Source organism: Vanellus vanellus (assembly GCF_965231255.1).
Source record: "Vanellus vanellus genome assembly, chromosome: 4".
NCBI lineage: Eukaryota > Metazoa > Chordata > Aves > Charadriiformes > Charadriidae > Vanellus > Vanellus vanellus.
In genome coordinates, this window is record NC_138909.1 from 24,317,784 (window position 1) to 24,338,413 (window position 20,630).

The 20,630-nt window shown below is 44.2% G+C and overlaps 1 protein-coding gene across 1 annotated transcript in view; it reads right to left on the reverse strand.

Annotated features, from left to right (window-relative positions):
- Positions 1-20,630, reverse strand: part of TECRL (trans-2,3-enoyl-CoA reductase like) — a gene marked incomplete at its 5' end in the record, with an annotated part of 72,707 nt that overhangs the window by 25,457 nt on the left and 26,620 nt on the right. Inside the window, 2 exons of the mRNA XM_082482726.1 lie at positions 8,074-8,177; positions 9,827-9,871. Coding sequence (XP_082338852.1) covers positions 8,074-8,177; positions 9,827-9,871 — 149 coding nt within the window. The remainder of the gene's footprint in view (positions 1-8,073; positions 8,178-9,826; positions 9,872-20,630) is intronic.

A 20,630-nucleotide genomic window follows, 5' to 3' on the forward strand; every position in this document is an offset into this window, starting at 1 on the left:
GTGTGGAATCAGAGTCGTATAGGGAGGGTATGTGAGTGGGGGGACTGTAAAAACACAAAGCAAAAAAATGCACAAACTAAGGAACTATAATCTAAGCAAATGGAGCAGTTCTGTTGCCAGCCGCAGTATTTTAAGGTTCTCAGGAGTCAAAGTATTTAAGCAATCCCTAATTTTAAATCACAGTTACAAAAAATATTTACTGAAGTACTGTGTTTCAGGGTTAATCTTATAAAATTCACAGACTTGGAGGTAAAATAAATTTTTCACACTTCTGTGCTGTTTTCTCAGTTCTATTTTGATCCCTCTGGTAGCCTGCCCGGGTAGCAACTAGACAACAGAGGCTGATAAATCAGAAATTGCAATCACTGCTCAAATGAGGAAAGCTTTAACAGAAGTCTGAATTTGAGCAGGAAGAATGGTTTTCTTTTTCCTTTTGACTACAGCAGCAGTATGCGTTCTTAGTGGTAAAATGCCAGCCATGTTTCAAAAAGTCACGTGCTGCATTGCAATATGTAAAAAGAGGTCTCTGTCAAACATGTTTAGGCCCCAAATTGGACAGAGATTAAAAATAAAACCCATCATTGCAGTGGTGACAATTTCAAACACCCCTGGGGATACAATCTTTGTAGGAGGTATATAGAAAAGATCTCTAAACATAGGTCCCGTTAGTATCTCTGCAGCATCAATCAGCAAACCTCAACTACCCCCTCCAGGTAGGGTAAAGGGCTTGGTAAATCTTGTGCAGAAGTAAATTATGTGTTTCAGATAATCTTTGTTTTATAAAAAAGAAGGCAGAGTAGAGAAAGAGTTCTAACAAAATCCATGATACTGAGAAACAGGTTTTGTTTTCTTCCTGAATTGCGTTCCTGAGACAAGCCTTGAGGGTCTCCATTCTTCGAAAAGAGCCAGCTGAGGCTGGATTTCTACCCACATTATACCAGGAAAGGGCATCACTCTCAAAAGAGATTGACAAGTAATTGCTCCAGTGGAGGAGAACTGCAAATCCCTCGCCCCAGTTTGTTCTCCCTCCTCCCTCAGGGCAATCCAGCCTCTAGAACATGTTGAGAGAGAGACTGACCACTGGAATCACATCCTACCTTCCCTGAGACAGCCCCAACAGGAAGACAAGATGCATAATACAGAGGATTCCCTACCTTCTCTCCACCTGACTGAACACAGCAACCTGAAGGATAGGAGGCAATGGCCACAAGTTCCTGCCCAGCGCAGCAGGAGCATCTCCTCAGCAGCAACGCCATCTTCCCAGCTCCCCTTGCATAACAGGTACAAGACTCTGCAAGCAGAACCTGACAGTAACAAAGATGATGGTTCGTCTAGCTTGGAAGCGTTGCTGAGGTTAAGTCGGCCTATGCCCTGCATTAAAACTACCCCCACAAATAATAAAAGACAGGTCATTGTCATAGGTGACTCCCTCCTGAAGGGATCAGAAGGCCCGATATGAAGACCAGACCCACTTCTTAGGGAAGTCTGCTGCCTCCCCGGGGCCTGGGTTAAAGATGTGGTGAGAAAACTTCCCACCCTGGTACAGCCCTCGGGTCTTTATCCATTATTGATTTTTCAGGTAGGCAGCAATGAAGTTGCAACAAGAAATCCGAAGGCAATCAAGAGAGACTTCAGGGCTTTGGGACGACTGGTTAAGGGATCGGTAGCGCATGTAGTGTTCTCTATCCCTCCATTTGCAGGGAAGGATGAGGGAAGAAAAAGGAACAGCCAGCAGATCAATACCTGGCTCTGAACCTGGTGTCACCAGCAGGACTTCGGGTTTTTTGATCATGGGTCAGTTTACGCGACACCAGGCCTGTGGGCAACAGACTGCACACACCTGTCTCAAAGGGGGAAAAAAGATTCTTACACAGGAGTTGGCAGGGCTCATCAAAAGGGCTTTAAACTAGATTTGAAGGGGGAAAGGGATAAAACCAGGTTTGCTAGAGACAAGCCTGGGAGCAGCACATCAATGTTGCTGGGACAGCATGCTAGTGAGGTCCTTCGGTCTGCCATCCCAGTGGAGGCAGGGAATGGCTTGCCATGCAATAGCAAAGACAACAAGGGATATTCATGGACTAGAAATCATGGAAGCACCTGGGAATGGTCAGGTAGGAATTAGGTCTTCTCCCCCAGAAAGGTGACGGGATCTATAGCACAGCTGAAGTGCATCTACACCAATGCATGCAGCATGGGCAACAAACAGGAGGAGCTGGAAGCCATAGTGCAGCAGGAAAACTATTATATAGTCGTCATCACAGAAACATGGTGGGATGATACGCACAACTGGAATGCTGATTTTGATGGCTATAAACTCTTCAGAAGGGATAGGCCAGGAAGGAAAAGCGGTGGAGTGGCCCTGTTTCTTAGGGAGTATTTTGATTGTCTGGAGCTTAATGAAGGTGACAATAGGGTTGAGTGTTTATGGGTAAGAACCAGGGGGAAAGCCAACAAAGCAGATATCATGGTGGGAGTCTGTTATAGACTGCCCAACCAGGATCAAGAGGCAGACAAATTATTCTATAAGCAGCTGGGAGAAGTCTCACAATCACTAGCGTTTGTTCTTGTGGGGGACTTCAACTGACCAGATGACTGCTAGACATACAATACAGCAGAGAGGGAACAGTCTAGGAGGTTCCTGGAGTGTGTGAAAGATAACTTACTGGCACAGCTGGTGAGTGAGCCAAACAGGGAAGGCACCATGCTAGACTGTTGTTCATGAAAAGAGAAAGACTTGTGGGTGATGTGAAGGTTGGAGGCCACCTTGGGCACAATGATCATGAAATTATAGTTTTCAATTCTTGGAGAATTAAGGAAGGGGGTTAATAGAACTGCCCCCTTGGATTTCCAGAGGGCAAACTTTGACCTGTTTAGGAGACTGGTTGACAATGTCCCTTGAGTCCTGAAGAGCAAAGTAGTCCAGGAAGGCTGGACATTCTTAAATAAGGAAGTCTTTAAGGTGCAGGAGCTGGCCGTCTCCATGTGGTGAAAGATGGGCCAGTGGGGAAGAAGACCGGCCTGGCTTAACTGACAGAACTTTGGCTGGAACTCAGGAAGAAAGGGAAAGTTTATGACCTATGGAAGAAGGGGCAGGCCACTCAGGAAGACTACAAAGATTTTGTCAGGCTATGTAGGGAGAAAATTAGAAGTGCCAAAGCCCAGCTAAAAGTCAATCTGGCGATCTCTGTAAAAGACAATAAAAAATGTTTCTATAAATGCATTAACAACAAAAGGAGGACTGAGAATTTCCATCCTTTATTGGATGTGGGGGAAAACAGTGACAAAGGATGAGGAAAAGGCTGAGGTATTTAATGCCTTATTTGCCTCGGTTTTTAACAGCAAAACCAGTTGTTCTCTGGGTACCCAGCCCCCTGAGCTGGACGACAGGGATGGGGAACAGAATGAACTCCCCATAATCCAAGAGGAAATGGTTAGCAAGCTGCTACACCACTTAGACGCACACGAGTCTATGGGGCTGGATGGGATCCACCCAAGGGTACTGAGGGAGCTGATGGATGTGCTCACTAAGACACTTTCCATCATTTATCAGCAGTCCTGGCTAACTGGGAAGGTTCCAGTTGACTGGAGGCTAGCAAATGTGACACCCATCTACAAGAAGGCCTGGAAGGAGGATGCGTGGAACTACAGGCCTGTCAGTCTGACCTCAGTGCCAGGGAAGGTTATGGAGCATATCATCTTGTGTGCCATCACGCAGCATGTACAGGACAACAAGGTGATCAGGCCCAGCCAGCACGGGTTCGTGAAAGGCGGGTCCTGCTTGACTTACCCAATCTCCTTCTATGATAAGGTGACCCGCTCAGTGGATGAGGGAAAGGCCGTGGATGTTGCCTACCTAGATTTTAGTAAAGCTTTTGACACCATTTTCCACAGCATTCTCCTGGAGAAACTGGCTGCTCATGGCTTGGACAGGTGTACACTTCACTGAGTTGAAAACTGGCTGGATGGCCGGACCCAAAGACTGATCGTGAATGGAGTTAAATCCAGGTGGCAACCAGTCACAAGCTGTATTCCCCAGGGCTCAATATTGGGGCCGGTTCTCTTTAATATCATTATCAATGATCTGGACGAGGGGAATCGAGTGCACCCTCAGTAAGTTTGCAGACAACATCAAGTTGGGTGGGAGCATTGATGTGCTTGAGGGTAGGATGCCTCTACATAGGGATCTGTACAGACTGGATCGATGGGCCGAGGCCAATGGTATGAGATTCAACAAGGCCAAGTGCCGGGTCCTGCACCTGGGTCACAACAACCCCATGCAGCACTACAGGCTTGGGGAAGAGTATCTGGAAAGCTGCCCAGAGGAAAAGGACCTGGGGGTGTTGGTCAACAGCCAGCAGAATAGGAGCCAGCAGTGTGCCCAGGTGGCCAAGAAGGGCAGTAGCATCATGGCTTGTATCAGTAATAGTGTGGTGAGCAGGACTAGGGAAGTGATTGTCCCACTGCACTCGGCACTGGTGAGGCCCCACCTTGAATACTGTGTTCAGTTTTGGGCCCCTCACTACAAGAAAGACACTGAGGTGCTGGAGTGTGTCCAGAGGAGGGCAACAAAGCTGATGAGGGATCTAGAGAACAAGTCTTATAAGAAGCAGCTGAGGGAACTGGGTTTGTTTAGTGTGGAGAAAAGGAGGCTGAGAGGAGACCTTATTGCTCTCCACAACTACCTGAATGGAGGTTGTAGAGAGGTGGGTGTCGGTCTCTTCTCCCAAGTATCAAGTGATAGGACAAGAGGAAAAGGCCTCAAGTTGTACCAGGAGAGGTTTAGTTTGGATATTAGGAAAAATTTCTCCACCGAAGTGGTTGTCAAGCATTGCAACAGGCTGCCCAGGGGAGTGGTGGACTCACCATTCCTGAAGGTGGTGTGGATGTAGTGCTTAGGGATATGGTTTAGTGGTAACTTGGCAATGCTAGGTTAAAGGTTGGACTTGATGATCTTAAAGGTCTCTTCCAACCAAAATGATTTTATGATTCTATGAAATCTGGTCATTCAGTCTCAGAGCTGTGGTGTAACCACACCTGTGTGGTTCAGAGGTGTGAAATCACACCAGGGGATGTCTGGCCTTTCACAGCACAAAACACCAAAAATATTTTGGTCACTGTGCAACTATGTTTTAAGAAGGCTGAGGATGAGAAGGATACATCCTTCCTGCAAAGCAGCACCCTCTGACAGAGGGAATGAGTAGACAACAGGAGATGACAAACTCTTGAGCTGCCAAGGTGAAGTGTGACAAGAACTGTAAATCAGAGACCGTGCATGCTCCAAAATGGAAGCTGAGGTTTCTTGATTGAGAAATATGCTCCTAGACTTAAGGACTCAAAATATTTGTTTGGGAACTGACATCATCTTTTATTTTACAACATGCCTGGAGAGTGTACTGCTCCCAGAAGGTGGAGGTGGGTACCACTTTCCCCTTTGAAAAAACACAAGCTCACTGTCCTTGTGTAAATCCCCAGCATTGAGGGTCTTAGTGTTCTTGATCCTCAGGTGAGCATCTCAAGTGTGATCTCCAACAAGGTGGCAAAGCCCCAGAAGACCCACTTCTGTGCTTAGTTTTTCCCTCGACAGATCCATGCCCAATGCATCAATCTCTGAAGCACCAACATATCTCCATGTGCTTCTGTGTCTGTTTTGGAGTCCAAACCTGAATGTGGCCCTTTGTACCTCAGCTGTCATTTTGCTGACAAGATAAGAATATTTTTATTCTGTGACTTGTTCATTTAAATGTCAACCCTTTCAATCAGAAGCATCCCTCACTGTGTGCATAAATCTGATAGGGCATCATGGGGGATGGGGAAATGGGAGCGCTAAGCACAGTAAAAATGGCAGTAAAACTACACATCCTGTGTACAAATACATTCTTAATTGCTGTTGTTAGAATACAATCTTCTATGAACTTTTTATCTATTGCTATAGACTAGCTATAATATAAAAATGTCTTGGCTGTTTAAATGATGTGGCTAGGAAGAAGATTTCTCCCACTGAGAATGGAGACAATTTAGAATATGGAACAGAATGGGATAAGATGAATATTCAGAAACTCGTGGAGACAACTTTCTGCACACACAGATTAAATCATGAAAAAATGCCACTGCCTGCAGTATCAACGCCTAGTCATAACCACACTATTTATAATGGGATATTAAGCTTTAGTTATGTTACTGTCTTAGGCTACATAAACCACCAGGAAAGGAAAGAATAAATAAGGTTCTTGCAGATTACTTAGTTGTAGCAAACAGGAGACTGCACTACTCATAATTTTGCTTTGCAAGGAAATTCCACAGTTGAGAGGTGGTGGGATGGGTTGCAGGGAAACAGGACCCCAACTAGCATTAATCAGTATGTTTTAGTAGGTCATTAATCAGTAAGGGCATCAGTGGGGTAAAGCCTCAGCCATGGTAAACTCGCAGACTTCTACTGAAATGGGCAGGTCACACAGTGTGAACTACTCTAACTCCACTGAAGTAAACTGCTTGTCAGCACTTGGGGATTTGGGTCCTGTTGTTAGAACTGGGAAGGAGAGATATAGCTCATGTTCTGGTTCATATGGGCTAAAATCTCCCAGAGTTTGTGCTGCTAGGGGCTATCTGCTTCTCTGGAGAGAGAGAAATGCATGTGAGTGTGAGCAGGTGAGATGGATATGTGACCTTACAGCGCTGATTCAGAAGCTGACTCTTCTCAAAGTCAAGGGCAGTTCTGGCAGTAACATTGACCCTGAGTGTACTGTTTAATGGATCGGGAGCTGACCTTATCTCTCCATAGTGACCTGCTGGAGAGAGCAACCGGTACTATCATCTGCAAGCTACTTAAAAGACCTGACACTCACAAGCTCCATCCATACAGGAACAGCCAAGGAAGGACAGTGGCTTGTCAGTGGGCCTTTTGGTCACCCCACATAAACAGCGTGGGATCTGTGGGCTGCCTGAGGTAAGAATCTAATAATTCGGCCTACAGCCATGATGCCAGTTAGCAAAACTCAGTTGCTTCAAAGGAATTGCAAGCAATTGGTGGTTTGTTTTCCATTGCTATGAATAGTCTCATCATGGCTTTGATGGCTTTCAGAAAATGTACTTCTATCTTACTCATGTTTCTCACTGCAGAAATTGGGAATCTAGTTACCCAACATACAGATGTGGGCTGTGTGTTGCTCCAGCTAACACAATACATGCAAACTACAGCAAAAGCAGTGTCAGTCTAGTAGTGAGACTACTTTCAGCTTCACCACCTATGCCTGCTGCAGGATGTTGGAAAGGTCTCTTCATCTCCCATTCCTTCACTGTCCTTTCAAACCCTTCTGCTGTCTTCTGTCTTTGGTCTGTGAAACAATGGACTCATTCACTTCCTCCTTGCACAGATGAGCCCATAAGATCAGAGTTCCTCGCAATCCTGTTTGGGTGGAACGTGTTGACTCTCACCCGCCACCCTGACCTTCTAACAGCTGCTTACAGGAAAGTAAATCAAGTGAAACTGAGACCAGAAGTCAAAACAGACCATGGTTCCACTCACAGATAATATAGGTATTGTTGTTCATGACAAATGCTTTTTCATTCAAAAGTTTTGTGACTTCTGAGCCTGACTGGGCATCCTGGCCTGAAATCCTTGGCCTCACCACTCTTTCAGAACTGTTCTTCAGGTGCACAAAAAGTAAGACATTCCCATCCGCTAATTTTCCTGCATTAGTAACAGGATTACCAGAAATCCATTTTTCTTTTTAATATCCTTCCACCTTCAAAGCTGAGGAACCTTGCCGCAAATGAGTATATTTGGCTACAGGTCCTGCACAGGCATATAAACCCTAGATAAGCTAAAACTATTTTTAAAAATTGATTTCTTTTTTCCTCAGGCAATATTGTTATGTCCACCTTCTAATCTTTACTTGGATGTCAGAGTTAGCACATTGATAACTTGTCTCACTATCCATTTAGTTCTGTTTTGACTGCTGATAATTACACCATTTGACAAAGAGAAGGATAGGCTGAGGAAGTTGGAGTAATTTAATGCTAAAACACATTGTACATTAAGATGTATCATGTTGATTGTTACAAGGACATACTTACTGTGGTCCAACCGACCTGCTGACCCAGGTCTGTAAAATACAGCGTGATGATGGAGGAAACAGCAAGGCTTTGAATGTTAACAGAATCCTTCAAATAGGGCCCATCTGTAATGACAAAAAGGGAAGACAAGATGGCATGAACAGTAGGCATCTTCTCAGAGGCTCAGTATAACGTATAGGCCGCCCCAGTAATGGTCAAGGTGTAGGCCCAGCTTGTATTCTGATTTATTTTGGTGACTTGGTACCTATTCTCCAGGTTAGAAATTTAGAGCATTTCTGTGAGAGTTATTCTCCTCTCATTTTAACAAAAGCATTAGGCTGACATGACACTGGGCAGCAGTGCATAGCAATTGTTACGATGCTCTCTCTGTTAATCTAGCCCATTAGAGACATGCCACGCAATCACACAGACAATTTCATAGAGCACTTTTTGTTCTGTCTTCCAAGACTAATGGGAAAGTCGATGTTATGCAGTGTCTCCCTCACTGATGTCTTTTGCTGAAGCATTTGCATTCTCAGGCTATTTTACAGTAGGTGCCACCATCATGATGAATGCAACTTCTTGGGCAAAGGCCCGCAGTCCAAGATTTCTTTGTAAGCTGTCTGACCTAGGCAGACCAGGTGCATCTGAGCATTACATTACTTTTCACAGTATTCTGAGGCATCTGCTTCCGGTACTGACGGACCTAGAATGTACAGGTAGAGACATAAAATGGCAATATCTGGTTCTCTTTTTTTTATAGAGGCAGTGAGTTGGATGTTAGACAGTCCCAACAGCCCCTGGCATGGGGTGTTGCCATGGCTGCAACACTTCTTTTCTCTTTTCTAATTTCTGTATTGTGTCTCCCTTTCAATATATGTTTGTTGGCGGTTTAAGTCAATAAGGTGCTAAATTCCACCAGGCGCCAAGCCCTCATTTCTAGGGCTCTGCAATCCTACATGTCCACAGACCAAATGCCACGCAGCCTGTGGCAGCTGCATCTCCTGCTGCCATGTCCACCAAGAACTGGTGTACTGGCACAAAAAAAGGGGCTGCCTCCTGCAGCCAGCTGCATCTTCTGATGAGGCTCTGAGCAAATATTAAAATGGATTGTGCAGTGAGTGAAGGAAGAGAGTGAATGGTTTTAAAACTGCCTTGTCTTCATTATTCCTAGAGAAGAGAAGGCTCCGAGGAGATCTTATTGTGGCGTTCCAGTACCTAAAGGGCGCCTACAGGAGAGCTGGGGAAGGACTTTTTACTAGGGCATGTGGTGATAGGACGAGGGGGAATGGCTTTAAACTGGAAGAGGGCAGGTTTAGATTAAAAATTAGGAAGAAGTTTTTCACTTTGAGGGTTGTAAGGCACTGGAACAGGTTGCCCAGAGAGGTTGTTGAGGCCCCATCCCTGGAGGTGTTCAAGGCCAGGCTGGACATGGTCTTGGACAACCTGGTCTAGTGGGAGGTGTCCCTGTCTATGGCAGGGGGGTTGGAACTCGATGATCTTCACGGTCCTTTCCAACCTAAATCATTCTATGATTCTATGATTATTTGATCATATACGGTATTCTGAAGCATTTTTACTCAGTGGTTATGAAAACCATTAGATTCCTTTATTAATGAGAAAGCTAGTAAGTTAATCATTGATATCAATTAATGAAAAATTGCTAACAGTTCAACCAATAACACATATATAGAGAGAAATACTGTTAGGAGGAGAACTTGCCAGAGGATTAGTAATACATTAGGTAGCTATATTCAACCCTAGGAATACTTACTGCGTTCTAGTTGCAGGCCAACACGGGAAGGGTACCACTGGGGACCTGTGCAAATCACAAAGCATGGCTGTTAATTTCGTAGTGGAGGTTCTAAATTTCTCTTTCTGTTAGTATTCTTTTTAGCTGATAGCTACAAATGTGAGATAAAAAAAAATCCTCTCTTTCAGTCTCAGCTATACAAAGAGAATACAAGAGAGCTAGGAGGAGCACACAATGCACACGTTAGAGCAGAAATCCCTTCTCCCCACTTGAGTGTTGGAAGGGCCAAACTCGGTGCTGAATGCTCCATCAGCGCATGAAAAATGAGCCTGTGCACACACCACTGGGAAGTATAAAGAGAACCCTGTTTATTACTATATTTGCCAGAACTCTATACTAAATGTGTCAGTCTTGTCCCTCCCTCCAAAATCATGCTTGTTCTACAGTCTGGTCCAAAGGTGTTGTTTTTTCCCATTTAGGAACATAAAACCTTACTAGGGACATGCAGCTAGCATTAGTTCTTAATCATGGATTAATCAGACAAATAGAGACACAAAAAGCAGAAGCACTGGGGTAGCTAATACTGGGTTACGTATGACTTCCACAATACCCATCAACTTAAGGATGTTCCCTAGAAGCAGATTTGTAAATGGTCCAGTTAAAGGTTACTCCTAAATGCACAATAGCAGTTGGAAGTTGTTATTAGTTGCCCTTTGATGATTATGGACAGAGACCCGTCAGTTTGTTCATACAGGTACAGGTCTCCATCTGCACTGGTTTCTCTCAGTGTCAGGGCAAGTGGGTAAGTGCCACAGGAAGACTGCAGAAGGAATGGTGGCTGTTCTAATTGTTTACTAGTCCAGCTCTTTGTAGTACCTGTATGCAGATAGCTGTGCCCCTACAGCTGTGCTGGCTGAATGGACAATATAAGCACTCCTCTTTTGCATCACAAAGACACGTAACTTAGCTTAACCCACACACACACTTAGGTTTGCTGTTGAAGGTTTTAGGGCTGACCTGGCACATTTTAGGGCTGACCTGTAGCAGCCTGGGGAGACCTTACACAGTCCATGGCGTTGACTGAGATTTGGGGGCAGCAAAGTCCAACAGAGAAAGCAAGGGAACAGCTGCACTATCACCACCCCCAGACGTTTGTACCGCATTTGCCTTTATTTCCTGTGACACACCTTAGGACAGCCTGAAAGAGGTTTGCTTTGTCTTTTCAATTCAAAATCTGGATGAAATTCATCGAATATAGCCATGGTTTTCTTTAGACCTATCTTACAAATGTTAGTATTCCTGTATTTAAGATACCAGTATTCCCGTACCTTAAATAAATGGAAAAAAAAAATTCTCCACAATGACTGTGATCAAATGTGGGACCATTTCCCCTGAGAAGCTGTGGGATCTTCTTCCCTGGACATAGTCAGGCCTCAGCTGGGGAAGACCCTGAGCAATCTCACAGGACTTGAAAGCTGGCTCTGCTCTGAGCAGGAGTCTGGACCAGATGAGGTCCAGAGGTTGCTTCTACCTTAACTGTATCTCAGGATGATCAAGAGAGCTTGTTCACCCCACCAACTGCCAGCTGGAGGGGAAAGGGAGCTGTACACAGTGCGCACTGCACCCACCATGCCTTGGCACCCAGCACACTCTCGTTTCAAAAGCACTTGGTCTGAGTTGTGTAGGCAAGAACAGGCGTTAGATGAACCCATGAACCAGGGCTAATGGCAGGAGGCAAAACATCCATCAAGGAAGTCACAAACATTTTTTTCAAGGTACCACAACAATCCATGGCTATTAAAGATAACAAAAGGAAGACAGAAAAAGAGCAGCTGTCTGACTTGTCAAGGAAGATGTGATTTGCTCCAGGACAGCAGATATCAATAGTTATTTGGGAGCCTGAAATGCAATGTACTTGTGTTAAATTGGAATCTTCCCCCCAGCGCCCCCACCCTCCCTGCCCCGCTTCATATTACAGTATGTTTCAATAAAAGCCAATTTACCTCATCCTGTGGCAGTGCGCTTTTAGGTATGGCTCATAATCTTCACAAGGGCAAACAGAGGTTGTGCATCTAAGCACGCCATCCCACATTTCCAGTCCTTTAGCCTCAGTACATGATTATGTTCAAACATACTCAAAGATTTAGATAGATGGAAGTGTGCCTTTGCGGCTGCTTCTCTGCAGTGACCTTGTTAAAACACCACTGTGTCTCTCTGGTTTCCAGACCATTCTTGGGATGCTGTGTGTATTTTGCTGGAGGGACCTGGAATTAGCTGTTGGGACGTTCCTTCCCAGCTCTTAGTATTGGTGGGGGCCCACTAACTAATGTAAAGTGGAAATGCTATGCAAATGGACTGGGGGACAAAGTGCAAACGCATCTCTCTTTGTAAGCATGTTGGTTTTAGTCTGAACATAAAGTTTCCCCAGTTTCAATCTTTACTGGCAGCAGACTTTGGCAAGGCTGTTCCCAAGTCTTTGCTGCCTGGGGTCCTGAAAAAAACAGCATTGCTTTCTGGAGAGAAGTGCAACCGCACTTTATTCCTTGGGAGGTCTCAGGGGTCTGGCTGGTCTGCTCTCCTGGCCTGATGAGACTCATTTCAGAGAGAGGAAACCCCACACATTCCTAGGCATCAGAGATTTGCCTACTCACCACTTGGTAGCAGTCAGCCAAGGGGACCTTGGCCCTACTTGTCACCGTTTCACAGAATCACAGAATGGTCAAGGTTGGAAGGGACCTCTGAAGATCACCTACTCCAACCCCCCTGCCAGGGCAGGGTCATTTACAGCAGGTTGAACAGGATTTTTTCCACAGGGATCCTCCAGAGCTCTCACTGGGACAGCTCTAGATTTCTATTTGGCAATGCAGGAAGCCATTCAAATCCAGCCTGGCTCTGGCAAACACATGTCATTCCCATAGGAGAAGGGCTGATGGCTCTCTTGGATACCGAGAGTCAGTGCTATCTGGCAGATAAGCTTCACTTGCCATCAGCAGTTCAGAAGCACATGTGGAGAGCGCGTGCTCCCAGGCAGAGCAAATAAGCACTCACTAAAGACAGAGACACAGCTGCAGCTGTATGCAGCACTCCAAGGCCTCTCTTCACTCCCACACCTGGCAAACCTCCCCTTGCTTCCAGTCTAAAGCTGAAGGGTTTCTCTTTTCCAGGGCTGTTTTGTTTTGATTTGTTTTGTTTTTAGTAGGGTTTACTTCCCAGTTTATTCCTAATAGCACTTTCCCTTGGTGCTTCCCACAGAGATTAATGGCAATCCAAGAGCATGCATGACTGAAGTTTATCTTGTAACTCCTGTTGCATCTAAGATCAGGCATGTATTATTATTTACTTTCTGACATTGTGATGGTGCATCAGAGCTCAGACACGTGGTACTCAGTAAGTCACATTCCCTGTATATTCCTTGTGATCAGCAGAGCTATTCAGCTCCCTTTTACAGGGTTATGGTTTTGGCTATGCATTTCACACTTGGGGAAAAAAGTTGTAAAAGTAACATTTCAACCCACTTATGTCCCAGACCACTTTTGACTTGAAAAAACAGATATAGGCTCACCAGAAAATAAGAATGGCCATCATGGTTCAAACTACAGGTCTATTCAGCCAATATTATATGGTCTGAAATGTAGCCAGTATTGCATTTCCTGCGTCACGTTTCTTAGATTTCTAGCATTTGTGTAGAACGCTTTTGGTTCCTTTTTTTGTGACATGTTTGAACAGCTATTGAAATGTCTCCTTGGTTTTCCATCTGCTATTTGATTATTTCTACCCTCCTGACCTGTCGTTCTCTTGAAGGATGTTTGTCTCAGACTTTAATACGGTCACCCCCCAGCTGCATGCACATAGGCACCTGAAAGCTTTGCCTGTTCCTCAGCTGAAAAGTTATTCACAAACTCCATGATTGTAAGTGTCATCAACATCATTCTTCTTCCCTGAGCAACCTGATCTAGTGAAAGATGTTCCTGCCCCTGGCAGGGGGGCTGAACTAAATGATCTTTGAACATCCCTTCCAACACAAACTGGTTTACAATTCTATGATTCATTCTGTTATGATTCAGACAATGTTCCTTCTATGTGTACAGGCTTCCTTTAGTCTGGAAGTGTAAGCAATTCATGGTAAGTCTTAAGCCTTTTACCTTATTCCACCTTCTCTGTCAGGTATCTGTTCCAACTTTGTGGAAAAAATCCATACATTTAGTTAAAAACAGTTAAATTATTTTAATGCTGTTACCTTTAAAGCATCATAATTTTTCAACACAGGATGGTATTTTCTTGGAAAGTGACTCAATGTTTACTTTTAATAATCTGTTTTAAAAAATGGACATGAGGAAAAATATTTCATTTTGAATGGGTTATTTTTTTGCACCTGCCAGTATTTAAAACAAAAATTAAAACATAAGCAAACTGACAGGATGCATAAAAACTGACAGCCACCATTTGACCACACCTAACTATGAAAACATCTATTAATACTGGATAAAAAAAAAGAGATGCAGTGTTATTAAACAACCATCCAAATGCTTGCTAAAATGATAGCCTTTGTGCCATGCCCAGCTGCCAATAAGATACACAGAAAACCAAGTTCTACTGGTCCCAGTGCTCACAAGGATACACAGAAAACCAAGTTCTATTGGTCCCACTGCTCACACAGGGCTTTTTTTTCACTGCGTTTATACCAGAATTTCAGTAAATAAATCAGCTGACAATCACAGGAACTGAGGACAGTTTTAAAAGCCAGTATGCAGTTTTAAAAGCGTCCAAAGGTACTCTCTATCTACATGGTTCAAGTTGACCTTAATGGGTGCTCCACTACTTAAATATCACAAGAGGTTTTGAAAATTTAACAACTAAGAAATCTAAGTACTACCTACTTTCCAATAGTTATGAAATTGAAGGATTGAGTCTAATTTTTATTAATTTTCATAAAAAATCTTCCATAAGAATTCTTTAGTTTGCTGCCTGTTCTGTAGTAAATTACACGATCAAATGCCTATTTGTCACAAAGTATTTTTGAAGTTATGTGAACCTGCATGAGAGCAAAGGTGTAACATGATGAAGACCTCTTGCTGGGAAATTCGGTGTTCCTTAGAATGCAGCCCTGCAAAAGCTATTCCACTGAGAAGCAAGGAGTCTAAGAAATGCAAAACAGAGCTGACAGACACAGTTTGGAGATAATTAGCAGATTGACTTTCCACGATCAGCTAATTTTATTATCAGTTAAATTGTTTGCTTCGCATTGTATGTCACCGCCCATGCATCTCTAATAACAAATACCCTTAATAATTACAAGCAATACCTGCTGTGATATGAATAGGATGATATGAACAGCAAAATTACTATAATCAATCATCAGCTGCATGTTGTTTAAATTTGCAGAAATACGGGAAATTCTGGGGACCACTGCAGCACCAATGTCCTTTATACGATCACAGAATGTTGCGCATTAGCTGAGAAATGTAACAGCACTTGCTCATGTGAACTGAGCACAGCTGAAATACATTCTGTCACCTTAACCAGATGGTAGTTTTGATATCTGTGTAGCAATAAGAAGAGATTGCTAGGAAAGAGTCACATATTAGGGGGGGAGGGGTATTGTGGTTTTGTGCATAATATATAGAGTCAGACAGACATACCGACACGCAGATTATCTGAAAAGCTGTCGAGGTCTTTCCTTGATAGGTAAGTGCTGAACTAATACAGTTGTTCCATGTCTGTAACTGTGCTGGTTTTGATTGGGATAGAGTTAATTTTTTCCATATTAGCTTGTATGCAACTATGTTTTGGACTTGTGCTGAAAACAGTGTTGATAACACAGGGAAGTTTTTGTTATGGCTGAGCGGTGCTTACACAGAGTCAAGGTCTTTTCTGCTCCTCACATCAGCCCACCAGCAAGCAGGCTGGGGATGCACAAGAAAGTGAAGGGGACACAACCAGGACAGCTGACCTCAACTCACCAAAGGGATATTCCATACCATATGATATCATGCTCCATATATAAAGCTGGGGGAAGAAGAAGGAAGGGGGGGACATTCAAGTGATGGTATTTCATCTTCCCAAGTAACTGTTATGTGTGATGGAGCCCTGCTTTCCTGGAGATGGCTGAACACCTGCCTGCCCATGGGAAGCAGTGAATGAATTCCTTGGTTTGCTTTGCTTACATGAGCGGCTTTTGCTTTCTCAATTAAAGTGTCTTTCTCTCAACCCATGAGTATTCTCACTTTAATTCTTCTGATTCTCTCCCCCATCCCACCATGAGGGAGTGAGCAAGTGGCTGCGTGGCGGGTGCTTAGCTCCCAGCTGGGGTTAAACCACAACAGCAACCTTAAACAGCAGTGGTCATAAGTGGTGTTTCTCTTGGTTGCAGCAGGTGTGTTTGAGCATTCTCAGGAATGCTTCTGAGAAAACAGGAATAGAAGGAGATATCACTGTGCTGACAGTTGCAGCCTAAGCTGGACTGAAGTTTGCATACTTTTGCTTCACTGAGCTGACAGCAGGAAAGTGGGATGCTGAAATGACTTGAAGCTGTTGCTTTTTGCTTTTATTTGGAAGAAAAGGCTGTGGGATTTATGGTGCTGACATTGCACTTGAGTGATTCCTGAGCATGATGGCAGTAAGCAAAGCACACCTAAGAAACCACAGTAAAAATAAGCTGGGCCACAAGACCAAGACAAAAAGTATCTGAAGCTATTACTTACTATGCTTGCCTTCATTGTAATAAATGACAGCTGCTGAGTACTGCAATCTGAATGACCAGTGCACCTGAGGAACTACAGCTCTCAGCATCAAGCCTGGGGCAAGCAAGGCCCCAGTGTCTCTTCACACTCGAAAAGCCCTCTTTGGCCATAGACCAAAAGATGTTTTGCTGCTTTGTCCTGCTAAATGCCAGCACAATCGTCTGCGTCTTTTTTTTTTTTTTTCAGGGCTAGTGCAGAGACACCAGCTCTAGCCAGGCCCCCTCCAGGTACCACCCACCTGTACTGACCTGGCACCCTCCTGAGCTCCTGAGGCCAGCTGGGCTGACAGGGGCCAGGCTACCAATTCTATGCTGCTTCCACCTCTCGCTAAGTCTTTAGGGCACAGAGCCTTGGGAAGGCACTTGCTGGATACGGGGTCATTCAGCTAGGCTGTTTTTTTTTCCTGTAGAAGGACCTTTGATATGGTGCATCAGAATATTTAAAGAGCGGGAGCAAGGTCTTGAAATAGATCCATGTTTGTATGGGAAGTCTGTGGAAAGAGCAGATCCGGTGTGTCCTAGTCAGTAAAATCTCAGCAAGGTACTGAAAGGATGTTGTTTTTAATGGCTCTATACCCAGGGAAAAATCCCATTTTCTTTGATTTGTTTAATTTGTAAGCTTTCCAGGGAAGATCTCTGGCCATGTGTTTTACAAAGGTACCTTGAGCTCTAGTTGCTGCAGGGACACAAATAACCACTTTCTTAATGACATGTGGAATTTGAAAAAGGAGCTATTTGATCATAAGCATCCATTTCTTTCTTCTGGTTTTTGTAATACACGAATGTATCTAGCTAAAACCATACTGCTTGCCCAGGGAGAGCAAGCAGTGGGCTGGCTGAATTGATGTGTCCAGACATTGGCTAAGACCAACAGTGCTAAGGACGGGGTCTGGCCAAGGGGCAGAACACCACACACTTCCCACAGACTACTAAGCAAGTAAGCCCCAGCCTGACAAAGTGTCTGCGTGCTTCCTTTTTAGCTGTTCATTTGATTGTTCCCATTGGCCTTAAATGCTTAAAATCTGTGAGCATCCATTTTTCCTGCGTAAAGTCATGTAACTGTCACCCTGGCACCTCCACTGAAGCCCCACAGAGCCTGATCCAGAAGGTTTTTCAGAGCATACTTAATGTCTCTATATTGCGTACAATGCCTGCAGCCATTCCCCTTAATAAGCGTTAGAATTTTGCTTTATTTGCCCAGGATCTGGCAAACAGAATAGCCCTGTCTGTACATTGGTTCCTGCGAGCAGTTAATCTGCTGTGACTGTACCCAGATGTGCAATTCCAGCTTGTGGAACTCTGCACTGCACCTTGGGTCACAAATTCACCTGATTGCATTTTCATTGAAAAAAAATTATATAAATGCCTGAACTCATCAAGGAACAGAACACTTCCCTCCCCCATACCTTTATTTCCCTGAAAAAAAAACCAAAAAAATCTCAGACTTCAGCTGTATTCTGATCAGGCAATAATGGACAAATTTCTTAAGAGTCAGCATAGTTTTTCGTAATGAAGATCGATTGTCATTAGCGGTAAACAGAATATTATTTGTCATTTAGAGGTCAATTTATGTCACCAGCAGATTAAGCTTTCAATTTTCCTTCTGAAACAGCTTGACACTGAAAGCAGCTGTGGAAATTGGAAAAAGCACAAAGCATCAGAAAGTAAAAGCAAGCAAGTATGCAACATTTACAGGCGTACTTTAATATTTTTGCTACATTGTTTCTCCTTTCCACTTCCAAAAAAAAAAAAAAGAGAGAAAAGGAAAAAGAAAATCCAGCCCTCTGCATTTCAATTTTCCATGTAGCCTGCTGCAGAAAGTGTAATTAATTTTGATCTTTCTGTGTGGATTTGCATTTAAATTAATGTGTGTGGGCAAGGGAAGGGAATGAAGCTCACTTTTTTATTTCATTAATAACAACCGTAGAGCAGAATACAGAGGAACGGGAAAATAGATACCCTGACAAGCCTGGAGCTTGAAGCAGTGTTCCCATAAGGGACTGCCCTTAATCAGTGCCAGGAGGTGAGGAGGTGCTGAACGCATGGTGCTGCAGCAGGGCACAGCAGTCGGGTGCCCGTGCCCAGCTGCAGCAGTGTGACACACACGGAGCAGCATCCCTGCAGGGCTGGATCCCCTCTCCTGGGCATCACGCCGCCCATACCGCCCGCGTGACACACAGCCACCGCAGAGGCGTGCGCTGTCGCTGCGGGGTGGTGCAGGGCAGGTTGGTCAGTGAAGCTGGACTCTGCGTAATCGGTTTGGGGAGTCTTGACCAGGGACATCCAGTGAGGACTGCGTCCTGTGATCCACGCAATAAAATAGCACTGAGTTTGCTTTGTGTTTGCAGACAGTTGTGTTCTGACTCTGAAATGCCAACCCCAATTAAAAGAGAGATGAGTAATTTATGCCGATTGAAGATCTGTATTCTGGCAGTTACCTTTGTCTTTGATTTTCCTGTCTCTATAAGTTCAAAAAGGCTAACAAAGATAACTGTTGAAGTATCAGGGGGATGTGAGAAATCAAGCAGAATTCTCTTCCTAAATATAAACTCTACCAGTGAAGCCTTCATACAAAGGGTGACCCAAACATGAGAAACTGCACGTTAAGGAACATACATTTGCCAAACTAAGTATCTGTTTCCGGGACTAAAAACATCCTTCCTTCTCTATCTGCCTGTCCACATTCTAACCTGGGATTTTTAAAAACGCAGCTTAATGTTTGGTGGTTTATGAAATCAGTTGCTGCCTAGCTGAATCCTTAATGGCTCAAATACTTTTACTGGTATGGCAGTAGCCAACACAAGGGTTTCACAGGCAGCAAAGCAGCGCATTTAAACACAGGTATCTGACCATCCTCGTGGTCTCAGAAAACAGCAGCAATAGGACATAAAGGCCTGTTTTAAAATGTTATTTCTTTTAAAACCTTTGTTCATGTTCAGCCTTTGCCAGTCTGAGAGAACAAACAGTGCCTTGCAGTGTTACAGATCCACTGTGTTTCAGGACACTGATAACACAGGTCATTGCCTCCTCACTTTAGAAAGCTCTTGTTTGGATACTCCCGCAATCAGCACGACTGCAAAGTACATTTAGGTAGCAGCTCTCCAGAGTTGCATGAGGGGCAGAGAGCAGAAAACTGGTGAGGTTGCTGCTTTACCCCGTGCTGCTTGAATGCTGTCTGAATGCGATACAGTGATGGCACATGTTACAGCAGGCTTGGGGCCCTGCTGATTTACATTCCACCATCAGAAGGTACCCAGTTGTCCAACAATCTCAGCTGATACAGCAAAGATGGCTGAGAAGCTCATTTGTGCCTCCATCACTGATGTGCTGGGCAGAGGAGAGTCCTACCCCAGGCTCTAGCTATGTTTCTTTAAAAGCATTCCTTAGTCAATTAGCTAATAAAATATGCCAATGAATTGTAATTTTCTTTCAATATTTGACTGTCCAGGGGATAGCGCTCTCTCCAGCTTCTAATCTAATCAGGATGCATTCCCTTGCTAACCCCTAAGAGCAACGCCTTTTTTGTATCTAATGGCTGCACCAATGCCATCAACAATTAACTGAACACATTTGAACTGACATGATTTCTTCCTTAGTGCAAATTAACTTCTCATAAATTCATTGGTAAATTTACCACACTGAAAATTAATCCCCACTAATAACAGGGCTAAACTGTAGTTTCTCCATGAACAATGAGGAAAAGGAAGCACAGATCTGCCCTGCTTTAGCAGCAGATCAGACACAAGCATGTGAGCCAGACGCTCAGTCATGTTCCCATGTCCTTCCTGGGAGAAGTTTATTTTGGCTGGTTTAATTCCCCCATCCCACCACCTTAATTAGGTTGATTAGAGGCTTCAGTGCCTCAGAAGCACTACCACGAGACTTGGGAAACTGCTCTTCCCATCTCAACTCTACAACAGAGGACAAATAATTTTCCCTCTGCATACTGCAGTTCCCCTGCTGTGAAATGAGGCTACAGTACTTTTCCAGCGAATACAGACACTGTGAGGATAAACAGCAAACATGGTTGATTCCAGGTCACCTCCTGTGCACGCTGTGAGTGATGCTCTAGCCCACATGGAGAGC